Below are 26,357 nucleotides of genomic sequence, written 5' to 3' on the forward strand. Positions count from 1 at the left end.
AAACCTTATACCCACACATCAAACCGCCTAATCCATCTTGGGACCTCCCCTTAGTGTTAACATGCCTAACCCAAAACCATTTGAACCCTTAGCCACATGTTCCCTTCTACATCTCTCTATGAAAACTGCATTTCTGGTAGCGATTTGCCTGTGTGAGACGCTCAGGAGAAATTGCAGCACTCATGGCAGATTTGCCATGCACCATATTTTTAAGGACAAAGTCACCCTACGCTTACTCCCCAAAATTCCCCAAAGGTGCACTCATCTTTCCATGTCAATGAGCCTATCCATCTCCCTACCTTTCCCAAAACCACATGCGAATTCCTTTGAATCTATGATGCACACTTTGGGCATGCACAGAGCTTTGTCCTTCTACTTTGACAGGACTAAAACCTTTATGCGTTCCGACAAGCTATTCGTCCCCATTGCAGAACTCCCTAAGGGCTCATTTATCTCTAACCACTGACTTTCCAACTGGATCTCGAGTTGCATTTGTCTGTGTTATCAACTACAGAACGTGACCCCTCCTAACTTTATCACGACTCACTCCACCAGATGCATGGCGGCCTCAGTGGCCTGTCTACAGAACGTCCCCCTTTAAGGACATTTCCAGAACTGCCATTTGAGCTTTTGAAAATACGTTTGCAAAACATTATGCTCTTACACAGGGACCCATCACCAATACGCGTGTGGGCAGAGCTGTTCTATCTATTGCATTCCTTCCAGATTCGAAGTCCCTACCTCCTTGAGAGATACTGCTTTTCAGTCACTTACAGTGGAACACCCACAGGGACACCTCTCGAAGAAGAAGAGGAGGTTACTCACTTGTGCAGTAACTGACGTTCTTCAAGATGAGTGTCCCTGTGGGTCTCCACTCCCCACCCACCTCCCCTCTACTTTGGAGCTGGGCGGCCTCCATTGTAGAGAAGGATCTGAGGAGTTCGGCCGCGCATGCGCACTTTTAAGACAGGACTGGTATGTGAGGCAGGCTCCACGCATGTGCGGCCAATACGGGTACTGCTGTAAAAATCTCCAAACAATGGCGCAGGGGCACACTGACACCTACAGTGGAGCACCCACAGGGACACTAATCTTGAAGACGGTCAGTTTTTGCACAGGTGAGTAGTCTCCTCTTCAATAGTTAATTACCCTCACTGTGAAATATTTGCATCTTATTTCTAATTTGAATTTGGCTAGCTTCAACTTCCAATTAATATTGTTAGGAGTTCCTCCTCTCTGCTTGGATTACATATTAGTTTTCCCTGGCAGATGAGAACTGCACACATTTAAAGGAGATGTTTTACAATAACTCTGTATTTAACAAGAAAAATTGTCTGGTTGCTGAAATGCTTGTTGTATTGGATAGTTTTTCTTACTTTGCTGTCTCTCACCTGATCATTTACAGCTGCACATGTATGGTGTTTCGAAGCACTGCATAAAAGTTAACAGCGTAAATGCAGAATTTTTCCAGTTTCTCATCCAGGATTTTTTCAGTAAGGAGTATTTACTGGCTGGACATGGAATACAGCTTGCTGATGGAGGATGGCTTATACCTACTGATGAGGGAAAGGCAGGGAAAGAAGAATTTTACAGGTTTGATTATGAGTTTGAGGAAAAAATTATTCCTAAATTACTACATATTATTACCCTATGACAGGGGTTCCCAAACTTGGTTGGCTACTTGTTCAGGGTAAGTCCCTGGCAGGTTGCGAGACACTTTGTTTACCTGAGTGTCCACAAGTACGGCCACTCGCAGCTCCCAGTGGCCATGGTTCACTGTTCCTGCCCAAAGGGAGCTGCGGGAAGTAGTGGCCTGTCCCGCGCTGCTTCCCACAGCTCCCATTGGCCGGGAATGGTGAACCACAGCCACTGGGAGTTGCAAGTAGCCGTACCTGTGGACGCTCAGGTAAACAAAGCGTCTCGCGGCCCGCCAGGGGCTTACCCTGAACAAGCTGCAAACCAAGTTTGGGAACCTCTGCCCTATGATAAAACTACTAGACACAGTAAGTGTTTATAAGATGGTAGCTACCCTCTTACTACAGGTCATTAATGCACATTTTAGTCTACTTATGTCATTGTACATAAGAATATTTTAAGCCTTTGTATTTATGGGAGGTTTAATATGTGCATTAATGGGTCATCTGTCCATTTCTCCACTGTGGTGATCTGCAAATAGAAATATAGAAGGTTGGCTTATATTAAAATCAGGAGCATATTTTTGGAGGGATTTTCAAGACTCATGTAGCCTGGAAGCCTGCTGAATCTTTTGGTTGATGTCTTTTGACATTTTTCAGGTGGGGTTAAGCGGAAGGGGGTTTTTTTTTTGTTTTTTTGCATGATGGGTGAGAGAACTGGCAAATATTCCAGTTCAATTATTACTTTATCTTCCCTTGCAAAGGGAAGTTGGATTTATAGAGTGAGATCCTGACTCTACAAAGGTCAATGGTAAAACTCCTGTTGATTTCAGTGGGTCCGGTTTTCATTCATACCTTTTTGGCAGCTTTTTGAAGTTATAAGAAAGGTCTGAAGGATTTTTTGTTTCTACATTAGAAATTCAGAGCTTGTCCACTCTGGAAGCCTCTGGATAATTTCACTGTTGGCAAGATTATGACATGGAGATGATCCCTCTCAGCTAGTTTGGTTTCATTTTCTCATTTTTATTCGGATTACAAATTTGTGAGTTTTTTATTAACACCTATCTTATTAAAACACTTGGTTGAAAAGTCCTCTTAAGGATTTAACACCCCTGCTCTTCAGATGAAGGACTAAAAGCCCTTTATCCTCAACTGTGAGTTGTCCAAGGAGTCTACCTACCAAACAAACAAACAAACAAAAATGGGGAGACAAGTCATTCCTAAAATTACTAAGGAAAACAACTAGCGGAAAAAAATTCTAACTTTTCTTATTTGAGGGGGGGAAATGCTGTTTAAGGCTTTTTTAATATACATAGTTAGTGGTTTGGTTTAGATTATCAATTAGCAAAATGTCACATCACATGGCTCAATCAATTTATTAATCAGATAGATCAGCACAGAAGGGTTTATACGTTACCTGTTTCAGGGGAACAGTATTGCAGCAGTTCAGTCTGTCCCAAAGTGTGAGCTTAATTTGACTTATATTTATAGTCCACTTGTTTATTACAAGAATAGCAGAATATTAAATATACCTTACTCCTTTTTTCTTATCTAGTTTCATACCTATATTTTCAGGATACAAAGATATTTGTACCAACCGTACACAATAACATTCCAGATATTAGTAGACGGTAAAGTAGGTTTAGACAGTAAAGAAATGAACTGTTTTCTCCCCCAGCACACAATTTATATGTAACATTCCTTAACAGAACATACAACTTCTGATAGAAAGTAAATTTCCACAAAAAAATCTTAGCATTGGTACAAAGCATTCTGGGAATCCAGTTCATAGTTATACAACTTAGCCTAAATACAAAACATTTTGTAAATATACATGATATTGGCTAAGAAGGATAAGAAACAAAAAGGAGGCAAACATATCTCTTTCCTCCACACTCGCTATCCCTACGCATTTGCAGTCCCCTTCTAAAGATCAATTAAAAGCAAAATATATACATGTAGTGTAACTCTACTGTGCACTTTTATAAATCAGTTATATGTTACCTTGCTACTGGCCATTTTGCAAATTAGTTACAACGCAAAAGACATCATGTGAAGCAAAACACCGCACATTTGGTTTTGATTATTTTAGAAAGATTTTTTAAATATTTTATTTTCTTGTCAACATTTTTCATATTTTCTGATTCAGTTCCCATTCCTGATTTCTCAATAAATAGATATATTAAAATATGTATTTTATCAGTAATTTTCCAGTACATGCACCCTTAGATGTATTCCTATATCAAGTACCAAAGTACTAATATAACAGATTAAAATATTATTGAAAATACAAATTTGAAAAACTTAAAATGGTGTTCAGTTTAATATTATAAAAATTTGTATACAGGGCACTCTGTGATGTACCTGGTGTGGATCCAAAGCTAATTACTGAAGCCTGGGTCTACAACCACTATAGATGGATTGTATGGAAATTGGCAGCTATGGAAATCTCTTTTCCACAGGAGTTTGCTAATAGGTGTTTGACACCAGAAAGAGTGCTACTTCAGTTAAAATATAGGTAAGTGTACAGCAGTATATGTAAGGTTTTTGCTGCACTGTAAGTTTTGTGAATTTTGCACACATCAATTTTATCTTTATGAATCTGTTTTAATGCTTGTGTTTAACTTCATCCCTTTGATACTTAAAATATGTCATAAATATTTGCAAAAATAAATAGAAGTTCCAGTTTCTGCTAAGGGGACTTTTTCATATAGATTGGTTAGTTATAGTTAATCACTGTTTAATTTAAAAGAAAATATCTTAGACACTGTATATTTTCAAGTGTATTGTAAATGCATTGTTCCTTTTTTTTTTTTTTTGTAGATATGATTTGGAAATTGATAAAAGTCAGCGATCAGCTATCAAAAAGATAGTGGAGAGAGATGATACAGCTGCAAAAACACTCATATTGTGTGTTTCTAAAATCATATCATTAAATGAAAACATGCCTGATATCTGTAGTAATAAAAACATTGTGGAAAGCAAAAAAAAAGCAGCAGTGATTGAAGTTACAGATGGGTGGTATGGGATTAGGGCTCTCTTGGATCCTCCTCTCCAAGCACTGTTACATGGAAGAAGGCTGACTGTTGGTCAGAAGATCATAGTACATGGAGCAGAACTTGTGGGCTCTCAAGATGCATGCACACCATTGGAAACTCCAGACTCTCTTATGTTAAAGGTGAAATTAAGTATTACTTTAACTTGATTAGATGTGCATTTTGAGGGTGATGGTAGTTATCTCGGCAGTGCCATAGGTGTAGATGGTGCTTTACAGACAGATAAAAAATATATTCTCTGTCAGAAAGAATTTGCAGTCTAGATTTGATGGGCCATGACATGACAGAGGGATAGAGGATATTATATGAGAGAGGTAGGAAATGAAGGAACATTTTTATATAGCAAAGTTGTATCAAGTTACTACATGTTGTCGTGTTCTTTAAACGCTTTTTAAAAAAAATTGGTACTAAATCGCTCAAGAATGTGAGACGTTTGGGAGGGGGATGAAAAAAGTAGGTTTTGGGGAACGATTTTGAAGGAGAGAGGAGAATTTGGGACAAAAGTGGTTTCTGGGGTACGAGATGTGCGAAATATTTTTATTTGAGGAGCTTTCTATTCTGGTATGAAGTAATAAGTCTGTTAGGTCTCATGGACACTCACTATTCACTAAAATACATGAGGCCATCAGTTTGCATATCTCTCTATTCAAATGTGGTTCACACTATGAAAAAGTTGGAAAACCCTTAATATGTTCAGTTTCACAAATAAGAACATTTTAGATTGAGAGTTTTCCCACTAAATTAAATTACTTGCTGATCTTTTTGGTCTGTTTGTGTGGTATTTTCACTGAAAAACACTTAATTTACTCAGATTTCAGCTAACGGTACTCGACGTGCTCGGTGGCATGCCAAACTAGGATTTCATCAGGATCCCAGACCTTTTCCTTTGCCCTTGTCATCACTTTTCAGTGAAGGTGGTACTGTTGGGTGTATTGATATAGTTATTCAAAGAGCTTATCCTATTCAGGTACCGTATGAATACTTTTGGGCTAAAATGTTTAATAAGATGATGTATCATTTGTGAAATACTAATGGAATAGATTCTTGTTTCATTATGTCTGCACTTGACTTAACACTTCAAGAGGAGTGTATACCTCAGTGTACCAACTATTTCAATTTATGCCCATTATCCTCTAATCAGCTTTACTTTTGGCTCCTCAGAGCCTGGAGTAACAGAGAGTTTCAGAACGTTGTAATTTTTAAAGTGGGAGACTTGTTTGAGAGTGAGCTGAGGAAAAATGTTGATGAACAACCTTTCAGCTTAAAGCAAAACAAACCAGACCAGTTGGGTTCAGTTTGTAGCATACAGCACCACAGCATAGAAGTTAAAAATTAAGGAGCATTGTTAGGATTGCTGCTTGTCTTGCCTGAGTTGGGTGCATCACTATGTGACCTATTATCATTATATTTTTAAATTTCAGTGAAAATAAGTTGTGAATGTTTATAAAATAGAACGGAGTCATTTTAAACACCACCAGAAATTCAGATGGAATTTTTTAATATTCAGATACATGCTTCCTTCTGCAGGCCAGCATCTCCCACAATACTGATCGCACTCCTCTCAATAATTTTGTAGCACAACCAGTGCTGGCCACACCCCCTTCTCCAGCTTGATGGCAGAACTTCAACTTCTTCAGCAGAAACTAGTGGCAGTTTGCATGGCTCCTGACCGTTTTCTTTGCAAGCTTTATTTTTATACATTTTTGGGATAGTAGCAAGCAACTTTTACCCCTTCTTCCTCCTGTTTGTGTTCTAGATTGGGTATTTAGCAGTGTGGTGGTTTCAGCTTCCTGGATCTACTGCTGCAGCACTTCCTTGCCTCTGCTCCTGTCTCAGACATGGCTGAATTTTACCATGAACCACAGAGCTAAACCAAAGTGGTGGTGTCATATGTGAGGCAGCTCTTACAGGCTTATCAGAAGGCAAATTATGTCATGTCTGTTCTCATCCAATCAACCTTCGCGCTGCCAGTGCATTGGGCTGAAAGTCAGACCAACATGTTGGGACACCCCTCCCCTGAGGAATGGCAACTCCAACAGAGAATAATCTGATGTTTCTGATCATCTCAGGGAGAGAGTGTAAGGATGAGACCAGCACCATCCAGCCAGCTAAGGGAGGTAAATTTCACAAAAGACCCAGCCCAGAAGGAAAAGACTCCTTAAAGGACACTGTGTTTATCATTTCCCCCAAGATACTGAAATGGATCTTCAGTTCCACTGGAGAAATAAAGCAGGCCTTCTACACCGCTCCTCTTCTCCCCTACATGAATCAGTGGATTCTCACAGGTAGTGCGATGGTATACAGATATGAGACATTGATAGCATGGAAACTTCAAAAGACTGATCTAGACAAATTGGAGGATTGGGCCAAAAGAAATCTGATGAGGTTCAACAAGAGTCCTGCACTTAGAATGGAAGAATCCCACGCACTGCTACCGGTTGGGGACCGACTGGCTAAGTGGCAATTCTGCAGAAAAGGACCTCGGGATTGCAGTGGACGAGAAGCTGGATATGAGTCAACAGTGCGCCCTTGTTGCCAAGAAGGCTAACGGCATATTGGGGTGTATTAGTAGGAGCACTGCCAGCAGATTGAGGGAAGTGATTATTCCCCTCTATTCGGCACTCATGAGGCCACATGTGGAGTATTGCGTCCATTTTAGGGCCCCCCACTACAGAAAGGATGTGGAAAAATTGAGAGAGTCCAGTGGAGGGCAACGGAAATTATAAGGGTGCTGGGGCACATGACTTACGAGGAGAGGCTGAGGGAACTGGGCTTATTTAGTCTGCAGAAGAGAAGAGTGAGGAGCGATTTGTAAGCAGCCTTCAACTACCTGAAGCGGGGTTCCAAAGAGGATGGAGCTTGTCTGTTCTCATTGGTGGCAGATGACAGAATAAGTAGCAGTGGGCTCAAGTTGCCATGGAGGAGGTCTAGGTTGGATATTAGGAAACACTATTTCACTAGGAGGGTGGTGACGCACTGGAATGGGTTACCTAGGGAGGTGGTAGATTCTCCATCCTTAGAGGTTTTTAAGGCCCAGCCTGACAAAGCCCTGGCTGGGCTGATTGATTTGGGGTTGGTCCTGCTTTGAGCAGGGGGTTGGAGTAGATGACCTCCTGAGGTCTCTTCCAACCTTAATCTTCTATGATTCTATCACTGCAATACTGAGTTGTGCAAGACACTGTGGGCAGATGGAATATTCATAGACTTTTGCACCAATATGTATTGCTGTGAGCTACGGATCGTATTCTGGCTCCATGGGAGGAGGGTTACAGATCTTCCTCCAGGAACTAAAATTCACTGGGGAGTAATTACTGCAAAATCCTGGAAAGGCACACAACTCCAGAGAAGTATCACCAACTGGAGGAATAGCATGTACTGGTTCCGATCAGCTTCAAGAAGCCCAGCAGCCAAAAAAACAAGCTTTATACCAAAAGGAGCATCCTGAACTGACTCACTCCTTCTCTTGATCTACAAACTGACATGATATTTTAAACAAAGGTGAAAAATCCTGCTTGAAGGGTTTGAAGGATTTTGAAAACCTACTAGGGTCTCCATGTGGAAAGTGGATAACAGACAGTAAGCTTAGCATGTATGTAGGCAGTTTATTTTATCTGTTCCCTCTGTAATGCTTTTGTCCTAAATAAATGTACTAGGCTGGTTGGTCGCTGGTAAATATTGTCATAGCCCTTAGGAGAGAGCAGAACTGCAAGTGCTAAACTAAAGTCAGACTGTTGGGATAAGCACAGTGAATTGTAAGGGGACTGTAACTGTAACACTCCGGTCTGGAGGGAAAAGGAACATGAAATCCTGCCTATAGAGAGATGGCGGCTAGAGGCCTGAGACCTTAAACAGGTGCCCTGGAGGAGACCACAAAAGGAACAGAAAGGCAGTTAACCCAGGAATTGTGGCAAAAGGGGACCTTGTTGGGGATGATGCAGAGGTAGAACTTGAGAGGCCTCAAGGTTTTTGATAAAAAGGACACGAGAGAGACAGACACTCCTAGTGGTCAAACAAATATAAAAAGAGAAAGAAAAAAATTACAAGAAATCTAAGACCTCTGGCTCAGGCTTCACCACATGTACTCAGGATGGGAGAGCTTTCTGATTCAGGCTCTGAGCAGAGCATGGAAAAAAATGCATGGAAAGGTTGCATCTCGCATCCAGAGCAGACACCTGATGGGAAGCCCAAAGGCAAGTACCTGCCAGGCAAGTCTCTGCCTGAAAAAGCAATCCCATTGTATTCTTCTTTTGAAGATATGATCAGTGATAAATGGAATACTCCTCAAAAGCATAAGCGTATCAGCAGACATGCACTTAGATACTACAAGGTGCAAGAGCCGAAAAATGCCATCACATCAAAGGTAGATGCTACAATGGCATTAGCAAAAGATATGATAATACTAACCAAATGGGATTCCCAAAGATACTACTGATAGTAAGGTGAAAATCATCCTCAAAGGGATTTTGAGTCTTCCTCGGTTGCCCTCACTGACCTTGGTCACTGTCTCCTTTGCAAGAGCCATCCCCATGTCCTAGCTGGACGACCCAAACACCCTGGACAACAAGGACCAACCTGACTTCATCTACCGTTAAGAAAATATCCCTAACAACAGCCTTTGTGGCAGATACCTCAGTGGATGGTGTGAGATTCTCAGCCATGGCCATCGCATCCAGTTAACAGCCGGGTACCAAATGTGGTTGTGCTTATGGATGGCAGATGCCCACTACAAACAAATGCTGTGCTCATCCAAATTCACAGGCACTGCCCTATTTGGAGAGGAAGTGGGTGACATAGTGGTGGACAGTGCATTTAAACAAAGCAGTTCCTCCTCTGCCCACATGGTATCTTGAGAAAGGACTACAAGCCCACTGTCAAAGGCTTCAAGGATCCAAGCTATTCCTGGCCAGTTATGCAGGTGGAGCAATACAAGGCATCAGATTAATGTCTACAAGATCTATCACAACATCCTGGGCAGAAAAAGCTTAAGCTTCCACTGAGGAAATCTGCAGAGCAGCAACAAGGTCCTCTATTAACAACTTTTGTTAGATTCTATAAGGCGGGATTTCTGTCCTTTGCAGGGGTCTCCTTTGGAAGAGAAGGTGCTGCATGTACTGATCCAGAAATAGTTCCCATTTTGGCATTTAATTTCAAGGGGAGACTTCCCTGTCTTAGTCTTTCTATATCCCTTTCTACTTATGTGCATTGCTTGCTACTTTCCATGTGTCTCAGAAATGTGGGAGACAGTTGGCTGCAAAATGGAGAGTTTCTTATCCAATAATTTTCTTTCTGTTTAGCAGCATCTTCCACAATTCTACTCTTCCTGTATGGCTTATTAGCCAATGGACAAATTTAATTTTTATATCTCTAGTTTGTGAGCCAGTTAATGTAGTGTATGTAGTTTCCAGGTTGGCTCTAAAATTGTTACTAATATTCGAAGAGTTCTTACGCAGTTTTGGAATGAATAGTCTGGCAGCAAGCCAGAGAAAGGAATGTGGTCAGCACAGGCTATGTTACAATGTTTTAATCACCACTGGAACTGCAGAGAGGAGGGGAACCATTCATATATCTCAGAATTGTGGGAACAGTTGCTAGCAGAAAGAGCATACTCAGCTAAGAAGTTTCCTATTATCATTTTCTTTTGTTTTGCTAGTTTTCTTGTAAATAATTCTCTCTGAGATAAAACAAAGCTGTCCCTTGCATCCAACCTATACTCTTTGTCCTCTCTGGCATCTTTCACATTAATAATGCTAGGCACTTCTGTTGTCATGGTTCCTTTCAGAGGTCCAGTTTCTTCAAACAGTCCTTCATGAGTAAACATTTGTACTATTGCTTTCAGTCTTTGACTCCTCCCTCACTTTTAAACTGCAACAGAGATAGAGTTACTGTTTTTTGTAGCTGTCATCTCAACTAAGCTACAGCCCTGAAATTTGAAGTTATCTTTATTAATTTTTAGTAAGCAGATAAAAATACAAAAAATACCAAATTATTTATAGCTTGTATATGTTCCCAGATACCATATACTTCATGGAAGCTACAACAGAATTATGCAATTTTATAATTGATCAGATTCAAGACTATACTATAACACAATAAGGTGGAGATTAAAACAGTAAAATGGGAGAAGTTGTACATGAGGAGGAAGGAAGGTCAACCAAAGCCGAAGGGAGTTAGGGTGGGACGTGGCAGCTAGATAGGATGGAGAACTGGCATTCTTTGAGCAGTCTGTTATTTGTATTCAAACATACCTAAAGAAACAGGGTCCAAATATCTTCAATTTTATATAACTGATTCCTAGGGTAGTAAGCTATTCTTTTTTTGACTGCTAATTTGGACAGATCCGAATGCCACCGCTGTATTTTGGGCATAAGCCTATTCTTCCATTTTTGTAAAATCATGCACTTGGTAATCATTGCAGCCCTCAAGTTTTTGTGGTGGAGATAAACCCAGTTTAGCAGGTGTAATGTCAGATTTTAACCTAAATTGAAAATATTGCAATAGAGGGAGAAGATAAGGGAATTTTTCAAAACTGAAATGAAAATCTGAGACCATGCAAAAAATCTAGTTTTTTGCCCTTTATTGATGATAGTGAAAAAGCCTCCAAAAATTGCCGTTATTGGAGGGAGAATAGAATTTTAAAAGACTGGGTTAGGGCACTTTTAAATAAATAAATAAAAGCCTTAATTTTATTTGTGAATTCTTATTCCAGTGGGTGGAAAAGGTACCAACTGGATCATATGTGTTTCGTAATGGTCGAGCTGAAGAAAGGGAAGCTGCAAAGCATGCAGAGAATCGACAAAAACACCTGGAAGCTCTGTTTTCGCAAATCCAAGTGGAGTTTAAACAGCATGAAGGTAAAACTGTTTGTTTCAAAGTATGCAGTATAGTTGTAGCTATGTTGGTCTCAGGATATTAGAGAGAGAACGTGGGTGAGGTATTATCTTTTATGTGACCCAATTTCTGTTGGTGAGAGAGACAAGCTTTTCAGTTCACACAGAACTCGTCTTCAGGTCAGGTCTTCTGTTTCACTTTCTCAAAGGTATTCTCATTGTTACAGGAATGTGTTGTGTGAACCTAAGGATCTTGTTTATAGAGGATTCTCCTGTAAATGCTGAAAAAGGAGTTTTCCTGAAGTACTTTGGGAGATACTACTAAAATTTTCTGCCAAGTCTGAATGCAGTAGTTTTGATTTTTTAATGTTATTTCTGAGATGTTTAAGGCAACTCAGATGGGCTGCTACTCCCCATTGCGTGTAAATAATCACCAGAAATACTACAGTAGACCCTTCAGAGTTATGAACACCTTGAGAATGGAGGTTGTTCAGAACTTTGAAATGTTCGTAACTCTGAACAAAACATTATGGTTGTTTTTTCAAAAGTTTACATCTGAACATTGATTTAATACAGCTTTGAAACATTACTATGCAGAAGAAAAATGCTGCTTTCCCTTTATTTTTTTAGTAGATTATGTTTAACTGTGCTGTATTTGCTTTTTTTTTTTTTAATTTGTGTGTGCATGTGTCTGTGTCTCGTCTGCTACTGCTGCTGCCGCCTGATTGCATACTTCCGGTTCCAAATGAAATGTGTGGTTGACTGGTCAGCTTGTAACTCTGGTGTTCACAATTCTGAGGTTCTACTGTAACTTGTTAACAGATTTTTGTACATAATTTAGGACTTGTTCCTGTGAGGTGTAGATTTGGATTAGACAAAAACAAATATAGAGTCACTGATAGTTGAGTGAGGTTGTTGTCGCAATTTCTGGTGAACTGCACCTCTGAATTCTTCTGGTCTCAGGCCTCTAGCTATCACCAATTCGTAGATTCTAAGGCCAGAAGAGACCACTGTGATCATCTAGGGGACCGTCTGTGACTCCACGGTGAGACTGCTACAGTAATCAAGGGGTTCATATTTGTTACTTGCTTGGTGAAATCTAATTATAGAACATACTGCCCTGTTTTGGATAGTCTGTCCTGAGGTAGCCACTCAGGGTCGTGAGCCCCTCCTGACAGCATAACATGGTAAATAGTGAAGAGGACAGATCATTGATACAGAAGAACCTGGATTGCTTGGTAAACTGGGCACAAACAAAAAATGTGTGTTTTAATATGGCCAAATGAAGTTATAGATCTAAGAACATACGCCCTATTTACAGGATGAGGGATTCTATCCTGGGAAGCAGTTAACTCTGAAAAAGACTTCAGGGTCAAGGTGGTAATCAGCTGAACATGAGCTCCCAGTGGGACACTGAGGCCAATGGGGCTAATTAGGTCCTTCTTTGCATCATCAAGAACTCCTCAAGTAGGAGTGCAGAGTTTGTATACTTCTCTATTTGGCACTGGTGCAACTGCTGCTTGACTACTGTGTCCAGTTCTGGTGTCCATAATTCAAGAAAAATGTTGAAAAACTGGAAAGGATTCAGAAAAGAGCCACGAGAATAATTAAAGCGTGCCGCATAGTGATAAACTCCAGGAGCTCACCCCTTAACTTATACCTTATTAAGTTAAATCATAGATTCATAGGACTGGAAGGGACCTCGAGAGGTCATCTAGTCCAGTCCCCTGCACTCATGGAAGGACTAAGTATTATCTAGACCAGGGGTTCTCACAACAAATTTTTTGGTGGCCTCAAAGTGCAGCCGCCAACTCTTGCTGGTGGCTGTGCTGACAATTTTTCCTAAAATACTTAATTAACTTTAGGAAAAACAAATATATATGCACATACACATGTCCAAATCATTATAATTTATTGAATATTTTTTGCAGACTCAATAATAAAAATAATATACAGTTGCTTCTCTTCTTTACAGGATCTTAACAGAATAGAAACACAAATAAGGTGCTCTGCCGGTTCTTATATTTTTTGTTATTGTTTTTTTGCCTTTTTTGGTTGCTTTTGTTAAAAGACTTGCTAGCTAGTAAGTCTGCTGCTGTCAAAAGCGATATTAACAAATATACAAATATCATTTTCCGCAGCAGCAGACTTACTCAGTCCTGGCAAGCCCGGGGACAAATTAAGCCTTGGATAGGGAGGTTGGTAGGGGGGACGTGAGGGACAGAGGGGAATGCATGACAGGCTGGCGGGGGTCAGGGGCGATGGGGGGTGAGCCCTGCAGTTGGGGTTGGAGCCCTGTGACCAGAGCCTGCTGCCTGCCACTCCAGGGCTGGAGCCTGAACCTACATCCCCAGGAAGGTGGGGAACTCACTAGCTGCCTGCTCCTCTAGCATTTGTGTCTCCAGAGGGGGCCAGGGTCCAACCCCTGGTGGCCCTTTGGGAGGGACCACTGCTTCCCCCCACTCCCCCCATCACTGCCTAGGAGGCTGTGTCTGCAAGAAAAGCCCCTGGTGGCTGCATTTGAGAAACACTGTAGAGTCTAAGGCAGTGTATCTTGCCACCCAGGCAGACTGGATTTAGTGATAAATGGTTACTTATACCAAAAATCACATAATATTCAGGTTGCATCCAGTCCCAAGAGACCAGATCAATTTGTATCTTCTATCTCACACCAAAGACAACGTCTGTAGCCAATCCTGTAATAAACTAACTTAAAGGTTTATTAACTAGAAAAAAGAAATAAGAGAATTATTTCCAGGCTAAAGCAAGCAAACATAAACACAAATAAGTTATCATCTATGATTTTTAAAGATACTACATCTCTGTCAATTCAAGATGGATTTCAGGGCGGACCCTGGGGGTCTCTGCCTCTCAGTTTAGAGCCTCTGGCCCTGTCAGAGTTCAAACAGAGCTGTAACATCTTCCTGTATCTTTGTTTCGTCATTCAGCCTCCAAGTCCATAGACCAGCTTCCTTGCATGTGGTGTTTCTAAGATGCGATAGGGCCATTAATCAATCCTTTGTATTGCGATGTTCCCATCTGATTTTGATTGTTCTTCTGGATGGAGGCAGGAAACACTCTTCCCATCTGAGTTCATAAGTTTAGAGCAAATTATTTTCAGTTATAAAGCAAAACTTACATATTTCCTTATAGCATGGAATACAGACATTACAAAATAAGATTAATGCATACGGCAACTTACCAGTATTCTATAGAGTCTAAACACATTCTTATAAGACTAATACCTGTTTTGAGCAAAACTAACACATAAGTGAACTGCTCTGGTCTCCAGCTATGAGTTTGTCATTTCTTAACTAATGCCTGCAGCCTTGGTACCTGGCCTGCCAGTGTCACATACCACTCCCCAGTCTTTGTGTCATCTGCAAATTTTGTTGGTGATGATTTTATGTTTTCTTCCACATCACTGATAAAAATGTAAAATAGCATAGGGTCAAGAACTGATCCCTGTGGGACCCCGCTAGAAACACATTCATTTGATGATTCCCGGTTTACATTGCATTTTGAGACCTGTCCATTAACTAGTTTTTAATCCAGTTAATGACAGGTTTCAGAGTAACAGCCGTGTTAGTCTGTATTCGCAAAAAGAAAAGGAGTACTTGTGGCACCTTAGAGACTAACCAATTTATTTGAGCATGAGCTTTCGTGAGCTACAGCTCACTTCATCAGATGAATACCGTGGAAACTGCAGCAGACTTTATATACACACAGAGATCATAAAACAATACCTCCTCCCACCCCACTGTCCTGCTGGTAATAGCTTATCTAAAGTGATCATCAAGTTGGGCCATTTCCAGCACAAATCCAGGTTTTCTCACCCTCCACCCCCCCACACACAAACTCACTCTCCTGCTGGTAATAGCCCATCCAAAGTGACAACTCTCTACACAGTGTGCATGGTAATCAAGGTGGGCCATGTCCAGCACAAATCCAGGCTTTCTCACCCCCCCCCTTTTTTTTTTTTCCCGGGGACACACACACGCACACAAACTCACTCTCCTGCTGGCAATAGCTCATCCAAACGGACCACTCTCCAAGTTTAAATCCAAGTTTAACCAGAACGTCTGGGGGGGGGGTAGGAAAAAACAAGGGGAAATAGGCTACCTTGCATAATGACTTAGCCACTCCCAGTCTCTATTTAAGCCTAAATTAATAGTATCCAATTTGCAAATGAATTCCAATTCAGCAGTTTCTCGCTGGAGTCTGGATTTGAAGTTTTTTTGTTTTAAGATAGCGACCTTCATGTCTGTGATTGCGTGACCAGAAAGATTGAAGTGTTCTCCGACTGGTTTATGAATGTTATAATTCTTGACATCTGATTTGTGTCCATTTATTCTTTTACGTAGAGACTGTCCAGTTTGACCAATGTAAATGGCAGAGGGGCATTGCTGGCACGTGATGGCATATATCACATTGGTGGATGTGCAGGTGAACGAGCCTCTGATAGTGTGGCTGATGTTATTAGGCCCTGTGATGATGTCCCCTGAATAGATATGTGGGCACAGTTGGCAACGGGCTTTGTTGCAAGGATAAGTTCCTGGGTTAGTGATTCTGTTGTGTGGTATGTGGTTGTTGGTGAGTATTTGCTTCAGGTTGCGGGGCTGTCTGTAGGCAAGGACTGGCCTGTCTCCCAAGATTTGTGAGAGTGTTGGGTCATCCTTTAGGATAGGTTGTAGATCCTTAATAATGCGTTGGAGGGGTTTTAGTTGGGGGCTGAAGGTGACGGCTAGTGGCGTTCTGTTATTTTCTTTGTTAGGCCTGTCCTGTAGTAGGTAACTTCTGGGAACTCTTCTGGCTCTATCAATTTGTTTCTTCACTTCCGCAGGTGGGTATTGTAGTTGTAAGAAAGCTTGACAGAGATCTTGTAGGTGTTTGTCTCTGTCTGAGGAGTTGGAGCAAATGCGGTTGTATCGCAGAGCTTGGCTGTAGACGATGGATCGTGTGGTGTGGTCAGGGTGAAAGCTGGAGGCATGTAGGTAGGAATAGCGGTCAGTAGGTTTCCGGTATAGGGTGGTGTTTATGTGACCATTGTTTATTAGCACTGTAGTCTCCAGGAAGTGGATCTCTTGTGTGGACTGGACCAGGCTGAGGTTGATGGTGGGATGGAAGTTGTTGAAATCATGGTGGAATTCCTCAAGGGCTTCTTTTCCATGGGTCCAGATGATGAAGATGTCATCAATATAGCGCAAGTAGAGTAGGGGCTTTAGGGGACGAGAGCTGAGGAAGCGTTGTTCTAAATCAGCCATAAAAATGTTGGCATACTGTGGGGCCATGCGGGTACCCATAGCAGTGCCGCTGATCTGAAGATATACTTTGTCCCCAAATGTAAAATAGTTATGGGTAAGGACAAAGTCACAAAGTTCAGCCACCAGGTTAGCCGTGACATTATCGGGGATAGTGTTCTTGATGGCTTGTAGTCCATCTTTGTGTGGAATGTTGGTGTAGAGGGCTTCTACATCCATAGTGGCCAGGATGGTGTTATCAGGAAGATCACCGATGGATTGAAGTTTCCTCAGGAAGTCAGTGGTGTCTCGAAGGTAGCTGGGAGTGCTGGTAGCGTAGGGCCTGAGGAGGGAGTCTCAGCCATGCGGAACGCAATGCCATCCACAGCCTCAGAAACAACTCTGACATCATAATCAAAAAGGCTGAGAAAGGAGGTGCTGTTGTCATCATGAATAGGTCGGAATATGAACAAGAGGTTGCTCGGCAGCTCTCCAACACAAGTTTCTACAAGCCATTACCCTATGATCCCACTGAGGGTTACCAAAAGCAACTACAGCATTTGCTCAAGAAACTTCCTGAAAAAGCACAAGATCAAATCCGCACAGACACACCCCTGGAACCCCGACCTGGGATATTCTGTCTACTACCCAAGATCCATAAACCTGGAAATCCTGGGCGCCCCATCATCTCAGGCATTGGCACCCTGACAGCAGGATTGTCTGGCTATGTAGACTCCCTCCTCAGGCCCTACCCTCCAGCGTATTCACCACTCCTCCCAGTTTAGTGTCATCTGCAAACTTGCTGAGGGTGCAGTCTGCCATACTCCAGATCATTAATGAAGATATTGAACAAAACCGGCCCCACGACAGACCCTTGGGGCACTTCACTTGATACCGGCTGCCAACTAGATATGGAGCCATTGATCACTACCCGTTGAGCCCGGCGATCTAGTCAGCTTTCTGTCCACCTTATGGTCCATTCATCCAGCCCATACTTCTTTAACTTGCTGGCAAGAATACTGTGTGAGACCGTGTGAAAAGCTTTGCTAAAGTCAAGGAATAACATGTCCACTGCTTTCCCCTCATCCACAGAGCCAGTTATCTCATCATAGAAGGCAATTAGATTAGTCAGGCATGACTTGCCCTTGGTGAATCCGTGCTGACTGCTCCTGATCACTTTCCTCTCCTCTAAGTGCTTCAGAATTGATTCCTTGAGGACCTGCTCCATGATTTTTCCAGGGACTGAGGTGAGGCTGTCTGGCCTGTAGTTCCCTGGATCCTCCTCCTTCCCTTTTTTAAAGATGGGCACTACATTAGCCTTTTTCCAGTCGTCCGGGACCTCCCCCGATCGCCATGAGTTTTCAAAGATAATAGCCAATGGCTCTGCAATCACATCCGCCAACTCCTTCTGCACTCTTGGATGCAGCACATCCGGCCCCATGGACTTGTGCTCGTCCAGCTTTTCTAAATAGGCCCGAACCACTTCTTTCTCCACAGAGGACTAGTCACCTCCTCCCCATGCTGTGCTGCCCAGTGCAATAGTCTGGGAGCTGACCTTGTTCGTGAAGACCGAGGCAAAAAAAGCATTGAGTACATTAGCTTTTTCCACATCCTCTGTCACTAGGTTACCTCCCTCATTCAGTAAGGGGCCCACACTTTCCTTGACTTTCTTCTTGTTGCTAACATACCTGAAGAAACCCTTCTTGTTACTCTTAACATCTCTTGCTAGCTGCAACTCCAGGTGTGATTTGGCCTTCCTGATTTCACTTCTGCATGCCCGAGCAATATTTTTATACTCCTCCCTGGTCATTTGTCCAATCTTCCACTTCTTGTCAGCTTCTTTTTTGTGTTTAAGATCAGCAAGGATTACATTGTTAAGCCAAGCTGGTCGCCTGCCATATTTACTATTCTTTCTACACATCGGGATGGTTTGTTCCTGTAACCTCAATAAGGATTCTTTAAAATACAGCCAGCTCTCCTGGACTCCTTTCCCCCTCATGTTGTTCTCCCAGGGCATCCTGCCCATCAGTTCCCCGAGGGAGTCAAAGTCTGCTTTTTTGAAGTCCAGGGTCCGTATTCTGCTGCTCTCTTTTCTTCCTTGTGTCAGGATCCTGAACTCGACTATCTCATGGTCACTGCCTCCCAGCTTCCCATCCACTTTTGCTTCCCCTACTAATTCTTCCCGGTTTGTGAGCAGCAGCTCAAGAAGAGCTCTGCCCCAATTGGTTCCTCCAGCACTTGCACCAGGAAATTGTCCCTTACACTTTCCAAAAACTTCTTGGATTTCTGTGCACTGCTGTATTGCTCTCCCGGCAGATATCAGTGTGATTGAAGTCTCCCATGAGAACCAGGGCCTGCAATCTAGTAACTTCCATTAGTTGCCGGAAGAAAGCCTCGTCCACCTCATCCCCCTGGTCTGGTGGTCTATAGCAGACTCCCACCACGACATCACCCTTGTTGCTCACACTTCTAAACTTAATCCAGAGACACTCAGGTTTTTCTGCAGTTTCATACCAGAGCTCTGAGCAGTGAAACTGCTCTCTTACATACAATGCAACTCCCCCACCTTTTCTGCCCTGCCTGTCCTTCCTGAACAGTTTATATCCATTCATGACAGTACTCCAGTCATGCGAGTTATCCCACCAAGTCTCTGTTATTCCAGTCACATCATAATTCCTTGATTGTGCCAGGATTTCCATTTCTCCCTGCTTGTTTCCCAGGCTTCTTGCATTTGTGTATAGGCACTTGCTGATCGTCCTGCTTTCTCACTATGAGGCAGGAGCCCTCCCCTGTTGCGTTTTCCTGCTCGTACTTCCTCCCGGTATCCCACTTCCCCACCTAAGGGCTTTGATCTCCTTCCCCTTGTGAACCTAGTTTAAAGCCCTCCTCACTAGGTTAGCCAGCCTGCTTGCTCCCTCTCTTTATTAGGTGGAGCCCATCTCTGCCTAGCACTCCTTCTTGGAACACCATCCCATGGTCAAAGAATCCAAAGCCTTCTCTCTGACACCACCTGTATAGCCATTCGTTGACTTCCATGATTCAACGGTCTCTACCCGGGCCTTTTTCTTCCACAGGGAGGATGGACGAGAACACCATTTGGGCCTCAAATTCCTTTATCCTTCTTCCCAGAGCCACGTAGTCTGCAGTGATCCGCTCAAGGTCATTCTTGGCAGTATCATTGGTGCCCACGTGGAGAAGCAGGAAGGGGTAGCAATCCGAGGGCTTGATGAGTCTCAGCAGTGTCTCCGTCACATTGTAAATCCTAGCTCCTGGCAAGCAGCAGACTTCTCGGTTTTCCCAGTCGGGGCGGCAGATAGATGACTCAGTCCCCCTGAGGAGGGAGTCCCCAACCACCACCACCCGCCTCCCTCTCTTGGGAGCGGTGGTTGTGGAACCCCCATTCTTTGGACAGTGCATCTCATGTCTTCCAATCGTCGAAGTCTCCTTCTGCTCCCTTCTCTCAGATATATAGTCTGATAGTCCACTCTCCGCATTAGTACCCGTGGAGAGAACATGAAAACAGTTGCTTACCTGTATCTGCTTTGCTGGTACATGGACGCTCCCCTTTCTTCTTCTGGAGGTCACATGCTGCCAGATTTCTTCACCGTCCTTCTGATGATTCAGAGCAGGCTGTGCAGCAGGAACAGAATGTTGTGTCCGTAGAAGCATATCCTGACTTCTGTCCAGGAAATCTTCAGTTTCTCTTATGCAACACAGGGTCGATACTTGTTTCTCCAGATCTTGAACCTTCTTTTCCAGTATGGAGACCAGCTTGCACTTTGTACAGACAGTCACTTCTGTCCTGTGGAAGAAAGGCAAACATGTCACATCCTGTGCAGATAACAACAGCTGAACGCTCACCATCCATACTACCTTCCTTCTAAGAGCTTCCTCAGGTGTTGTAGTAACTACTCAGAGAGAAGCCTGCACAATGAAAGCCTCAGTGGGCTCTCCCCAGGCGAACTCCCAGACAAACTCCCTCTGTTAGCCTCTCCGCTATTCGCCACTCAGCTGGTTCGCAGCTAACTGGCTTTTTATAGTAGTCAGGCCTACTCAATTGCCACCCCAAGTCTTTTTTGCAAGAGTTTGCTTATCTAGGGAGACATGTTGCCTTTCTGTTTGTTCTTCCTGCGGTCCCTTCTTACACTACAGCAATACATTTGTACAGGAAGGTCTTATAACCCAATATACAACAACTTCCCTTCACTGACCAGGTCCCATAAAGGATCTATAAAATTGTTACATCTCATTATTCTTAGAATATTGCTTAGCAGCTCCTGTAGTAATCATAACATTATTACATATCAGCTCCTTTTCCCTCACACTCGTTACCCTGCACAAAGAGGTCCTGACTTGTCTTGAATCAACACACTGACATAGATTCACAAGCCATTAAAATATAAAAGTAAAGTAGTTCAGCCACTTAATTGCAAATAATATTTTATCCCTCTTATATGACAAAGATGACTTTCTTTTTAATAGATATTTTCTATTTTTGTCTCCAGTGATTCTATAGTGAGTTTATACCAGTGAGCTTATACCACATTCTACTATTTGAAATCCAAGTGAATAGTAGACTTTCTGCCACTTGTATTACTAAAAAAAGTGAATTCTTGTATGGAGATTCAGAGACACTTTGGCCACTCAAATGAGCTTTCTACATCACATTTTTAGTTGTTGTTGTTGTTGTTGTTTTTTAGATTGTATCAAACATTTTTTTAAACAGACAAACCTCAAAGAAGAGCACTGAGATCGCGTGCACTCACCAGACAGCAGATTCATACTTTGCAAGATGGTGCAGAGCTTTACGAAGCACTTCAGAATGTATCTGATCCTGGTTGTATGGAGGTAATTATTAATTGTGAATACTACCCTCAAATACATGTGGAATGTCCATTGTTTTTATTCAGTAGTAGTTTCTGCTGGATTCAAGGACATATGACCTTAAATTAGTATTGCCTCTTGCCTTCTTGTGAGATGTTCTGCAATGTGCTGATCATTAAATAAGAATTCAGATTAAAATAATTTAAAAAGATGGCATGCAGGATTCAAATTTTGTTGCATTTTTTCACTTACTAGCATTGGTCTGTTAGAACTGTCACATTTCTGGAGTTACCTACAGATTTGTGGTCTCTTCAAGGGCATCTCTTTAGGTCTTAGAAGGGTGATGACTAGTGGCCTAAGGACAGGAACCAATATTCCTTTTCCTTCCAGACCAGAGGATTAGGGTTGCAGCCCCCTGGCAATTTACTGTGCTTATCCCAGCAGGTCTGACTTTTAGTCCAACACCTGCAGTTCTGCTCTCTACCAGGAGCTGTGACAGCATTTACCAGTGACCAGCCAACTTTTACAAAGCCCAGTATATTTATTTTGGACAAAAGCATTATAGAGGGAACATGTAATAAAACAATAAATAGTCTACGTACATGCTAAGTTTACCAGATGTCAACCATCTTCCATCTGGTGACTCCAGGGTGTCTTCAGAGTCCTTCAAACCCTTCAAGCAGGGTTTTGCCCTTGGTTACAATCTCATGTAAGGTTGTGGATTAAGTGAGGGATCTCTGAGTCAATTCAGGCTGTCACTGTATTATAATTTGAGGGCTTGTTCCTGAGGGCTCATGAAACAGGTATAACTAGGATAACTTTTCCCAAGGGGGAAAAGCTTTAAAGATTGGGTATCTACCTATTTTGGCACTGGGACTCTGCATTAATCAACCCCTATCCCTGTGATTCCATATTCCATAGGAAACACATGCGGGGAACCAGGAACATAAAGATACACACATAAAACTTATTAATACAAAGGTCTATGAATATTATGTACCCATAGCATTTGGTATATCTCAATATAATAGTCTTTGAAGTTTTCCATGTTTCCAAGGTCTCACATCTGTCACATCTCATTTAAAGAGATGAGTAACAATATGAGAGGGGGTGGAGGAACTCAGTCAGGCATTCTTTCATAAAAATAAATCAGAAGTTTCCCAGTTCTCCACAAAACAAACATATTAATAAAAATAAATATAAAAGATGTTTATTGAATTTAATAAACATTTTACTAGTGGATTTATAAGGTGTGAAAAGATGTACTCTAGAGTAGAGCTGAACAGAAATGTTTTGACTAAGTTTCATCAGAAATTGCCAGTTTGTCAAACTCAAAATTTCTTGTGAAAATGAGTCGGGTTCAGCTAACTTTCACTCAGTCACAGGCACGTTTCCAGAGGTACCCTGGCTGCTAGGGTTCTGAAGGAACCCAACTAGGTCTACCATGCAGTCTGCTTCCAGGCCAGGTTTTTAGGGTCCTTGGCTTCCAACATTTCTGCTTCAGATCTAGGAGCCTGGTAGCCTTGGAGGTCCTGGGAGCCCTGGCTCAAGCTGTGGCTCTCAGCTCAGGCTCTCAGCTCTGCAGTCTGTTCATATTTTGGCCTTACTATTTAGTGGTGGGAAGCAGTGAAACTGACGTGAATTATGTCAAGTTCACTGGCAGCTGCTGGGGATTGGGGAGCATGTTTTGTTTCAAAAACATTTTATTTCAAAAACACTGTGTTTCAGTGTTTCCCAAACAGAATTTTTTTGAATCCGCCATTTTCATGAGTAAATTTGGTTTCAGTTTGAATGAATCTGAAACCAAATTTCAAAATACTGAAATTCCCTATGAACAGAAAATTCCAAATTTTGGGCAGCTCTTCTCTGGAGTTAAGCTCCAACTGTGAACTGTGAAATTTTACAAATCTGTAAATATATGACTCTACAAAATTATTTTCATTGATAATTTTTTAATTGTTATTATTTATTAGGGCTGTCTATTAACTGCAGTTAACTCACATGATTAACTCAAAAAATTAATCACAATTTATTGCACTGTTAAATATAGAATACCAATTGACATTTATTGAATATTTTTGGATGTTTTTCTACATTTTCAAATATATCGATTTAATTACAACACACAATACAAAGTGTACAGTGCTCACTTTATTATTTTTTATTACAAATATTTGCACTGTAAAAATGATAAACAAAAGAAATAGTATTTTTCAGTTTACCTCATACAAGTATCTTTATCATGAAAGTGCAGCTTACAAATGTAGGGGATTTTATGTTACATAACTGCACTCAAAAACAAAACAATGTAAAACTTTAGAGCCTACAAGTCCAATCAGTCCTACTTCTTGTTCAGCCAACCGTTAAGAGAAACAAGTTTGTTTATGTTTATGGGAGATAATGCTGCCCACTTCTTAATTGCAATGTCACCTGAAAGAGAGAACAGGCGTTTGCATGGCACTGTTGTAGCTGGCGTCGCAAGATATTTACGTGCCAGATGCGCTAAAGATTCATATACCTCTTCATGCTTCAGCCATCATTCCAGAGGACGTGCTTCCATGCTGATGGCGCTCTTTAAAAAAATAACATGTTAATTAAATTTGTGACTGAAGTCCTTGGGGGAGAATTATATGTCTCCTTTTCTGTTTTATTCTCATTCTGCCATATATTTCATGTTATACCAGTCTCTGATGATGACCCAGCACATACTGTTTGTTTTACAAACACTTTCACTGCAAATATGACAAAATGCAAAGAAGATACCAAAGTGAAATTTCTAAAGATAGCTACAGCACTCGACCCAAGATTTAAGAATCTGATGTGCCTTCCAAAATCTGAGAGGGATGAGGTGTGGGGCATGCTTTCAGAAGTTTTAAAAGAGCAATACTCCGATGCAGAAACTACAGAACCCAAACCACCAAAAAAGAAAATCAACCTTCTGCTGGTAGCATCTGACTCAGACGATGAAAATGAACATGCGTCAGTCCGCACTGCTTTGGATCATTATCCAGCAGAACCCATCATCAGCGTGGACGCATGTCCTCTGGAATGGTGGTTGAAGCATCAAGGGACATACGAATCTTTAGTGCATCTGGCATGTAAATATCTTGCAACGCCGGCTACAACAGTGCCATGCAAATGCCTGTTCTCACTGTCAGGTGACATTGTAAACAAGAAGCAGGCAACATTATCTTCTGCAAAATGTAAACAAATTTGTTTGAGCGATTGGCTGAACCAGAAGTAGGACTGATTGGATTTGTAGGCTCTAAAGTTTTCCATTGTTTTATTTTTGAATGCAGGTTTTTTTGTACCTAATTCTTCATTTGTAAGTTCAACTTTCATGATAAAGAGATTACACTGCAGTACTTGTATTAAGTGAATTGAAAAATACTGTTTCTTTTGTTTTTTACAGTGCAAATACTTGTAATAAAAAATAAATATAAAGTGAGCACTGTACACTTTGTATTCTGTGTTATAATTGAAATAGATATATTTGAAAATGTAGAAAGCATCCAAAATATTTAAATAAATGGTATTCTATTATTAACAGCGTGATTAATTGTGATTAATTTTTTTAATGGTGCGATTAATCACAATTGATTTTTTTTAACTGCTTGACCGCCCTAATTATTATTAGTATTTAAATAAATTTTCTACTTGAGTAAATATTTACCAAATATTTGTGGTGCAGTGACAATCGGTGCTTCTTGCCATACTTGTGTTTCCTTCCCCAATGTAATTATAACAAGACCTCTATAAGAACTTGGTACATACAAAAATCACTAAAGTAACTGAGCAGCAGTTTGAGAGAGATTCAACAAACAAATCTATACTTTCAGTTCCACCAACTTAGCAACAGTGTAATTAAAGTTAATGTTTATAGTTTTATGCCCTTGTCCTATTTTATGTTTTTGCAAAAGAAATTGATCCAGGTTTGCTTTCTACTAAAGTTAAAAAAAACAAAACAAAAAAAAAACAAACAAAAAAAAAACACACCATGATGTGACCGTCAAAATTTATGTACTTTTCACCTAAGTGATTGCTGTCTTTGCCCCCAATCTTCCTGCTTTTCCAGCTCCAGCCTGTGTTTGCCATATCTCCCAATCTTAATTCAAGCACAGACACTTAGCGACAAGCTAAGCAGTGAGTAGTCCCATTGTGTCTATTATAAAGCGGAGCACATGCCTAAGCATGTGCAGGATCAGGGCTTTTGACTGTAATAAGTTAATGCCGTCTGAGACTTTGACTTTGTGACTTTGACTTTGTAAAATGTGTGTATTTATGGTGCTGTACAATGCTTATTATTTGCATTCCAGTAATGCCTAGAGGGCCTAACCAAGATTGGGGCCCCTTTGTGTTATAATATATAATAATACTTCTGAAATCCTGTTGTTATATTAATGAAATGAAAATTAAGCTTGTATATTTAGAGAAGACTTTCTCAAAATCTATGACAGACTTTTTGACTGATAGACACATGAAGCTGAGTGAATTTGCCCTTTGTGGTTACAGGGCAATCTTAGTGGGGAGCAATTAAAAGCCTTGAATACTCACAGACAGATGTTGAATGATAAGAAGCAAGCTCAGATAGAAGCAGAATTCAAGAAGGCTATAGAGTCTGCTGAACGGGAGGAACATGGTTGCTCCAAAAGGGATGTGTCTACTATATGGAAGTTACGTGTTGTGGATTACAGAAAACAAGAAAAAGATAACGGTTAGTATTGAAAAATGTAAACAACTTCAGTTTTCACCATACTAGGCCAATTTAAACTCTTG

At 41.3% G+C, this 26,357-nt stretch overlaps 2 protein-coding genes across 3 annotated transcripts in view; one reads left to right on the forward strand and one right to left on the reverse strand.

The window, feature by feature from the left end:
- Positions 1-26,357, forward strand: part of BRCA2 (BRCA2 DNA repair associated) — a 95,976-nt gene that overhangs the window by 51,381 nt on the left and 18,238 nt on the right. Inside the window, exons 16-22 of the mRNA XM_077810087.1 lie at positions 1,406-1,593; positions 3,982-4,152; positions 4,458-4,812; positions 5,502-5,657; positions 11,397-11,541; positions 21,484-21,605; positions 26,094-26,295. Of these exons, the coding sequence (XP_077666213.1) occupies positions 1,406-1,593; positions 3,982-4,152; positions 4,458-4,812; positions 5,502-5,657; positions 11,397-11,541; positions 21,484-21,605; positions 26,094-26,295 (1,339 nt within the window). The remainder of the gene's footprint in view (positions 1-1,405; positions 1,594-3,981; positions 4,153-4,457; positions 4,813-5,501; positions 5,658-11,396; positions 11,542-21,483; positions 21,606-26,093; positions 26,296-26,357) is intronic.
- N4BP2L1 (NEDD4 binding protein 2 like 1) overlaps positions 1-26,357 on the reverse strand; it is a 91,610-nt gene that overhangs the window by 2,614 nt on the left and 62,639 nt on the right. The window contains exons 5-6 of one of the 2 annotated variants that reach the window (XM_077810052.1): positions 20,289-20,559; positions 13,413-14,604 (exon numbers count right to left, since the gene is read on the reverse strand). The exons of the other annotated variant lie outside the window; for it this stretch is intronic. Of the exons in view, the coding sequence (XP_077666178.1) occupies positions 14,506-14,604; positions 20,289-20,559 (370 nt within the window). The 3' untranslated portion in view covers positions 13,413-14,505. Of the gene's footprint in view, positions 1-13,412; positions 14,605-20,288; positions 20,560-26,357 lie in introns of those variants that run through there. 2 annotated transcript variants of the gene reach the window in all.

This window comes from Eretmochelys imbricata, chromosome 1 (genome assembly GCF_965152235.1).
Source record: "Eretmochelys imbricata isolate rEreImb1 chromosome 1, rEreImb1.hap1, whole genome shotgun sequence".
Classification (NCBI taxonomy): domain Eukaryota; kingdom Metazoa; phylum Chordata; order Testudines; family Cheloniidae; genus Eretmochelys; species Eretmochelys imbricata.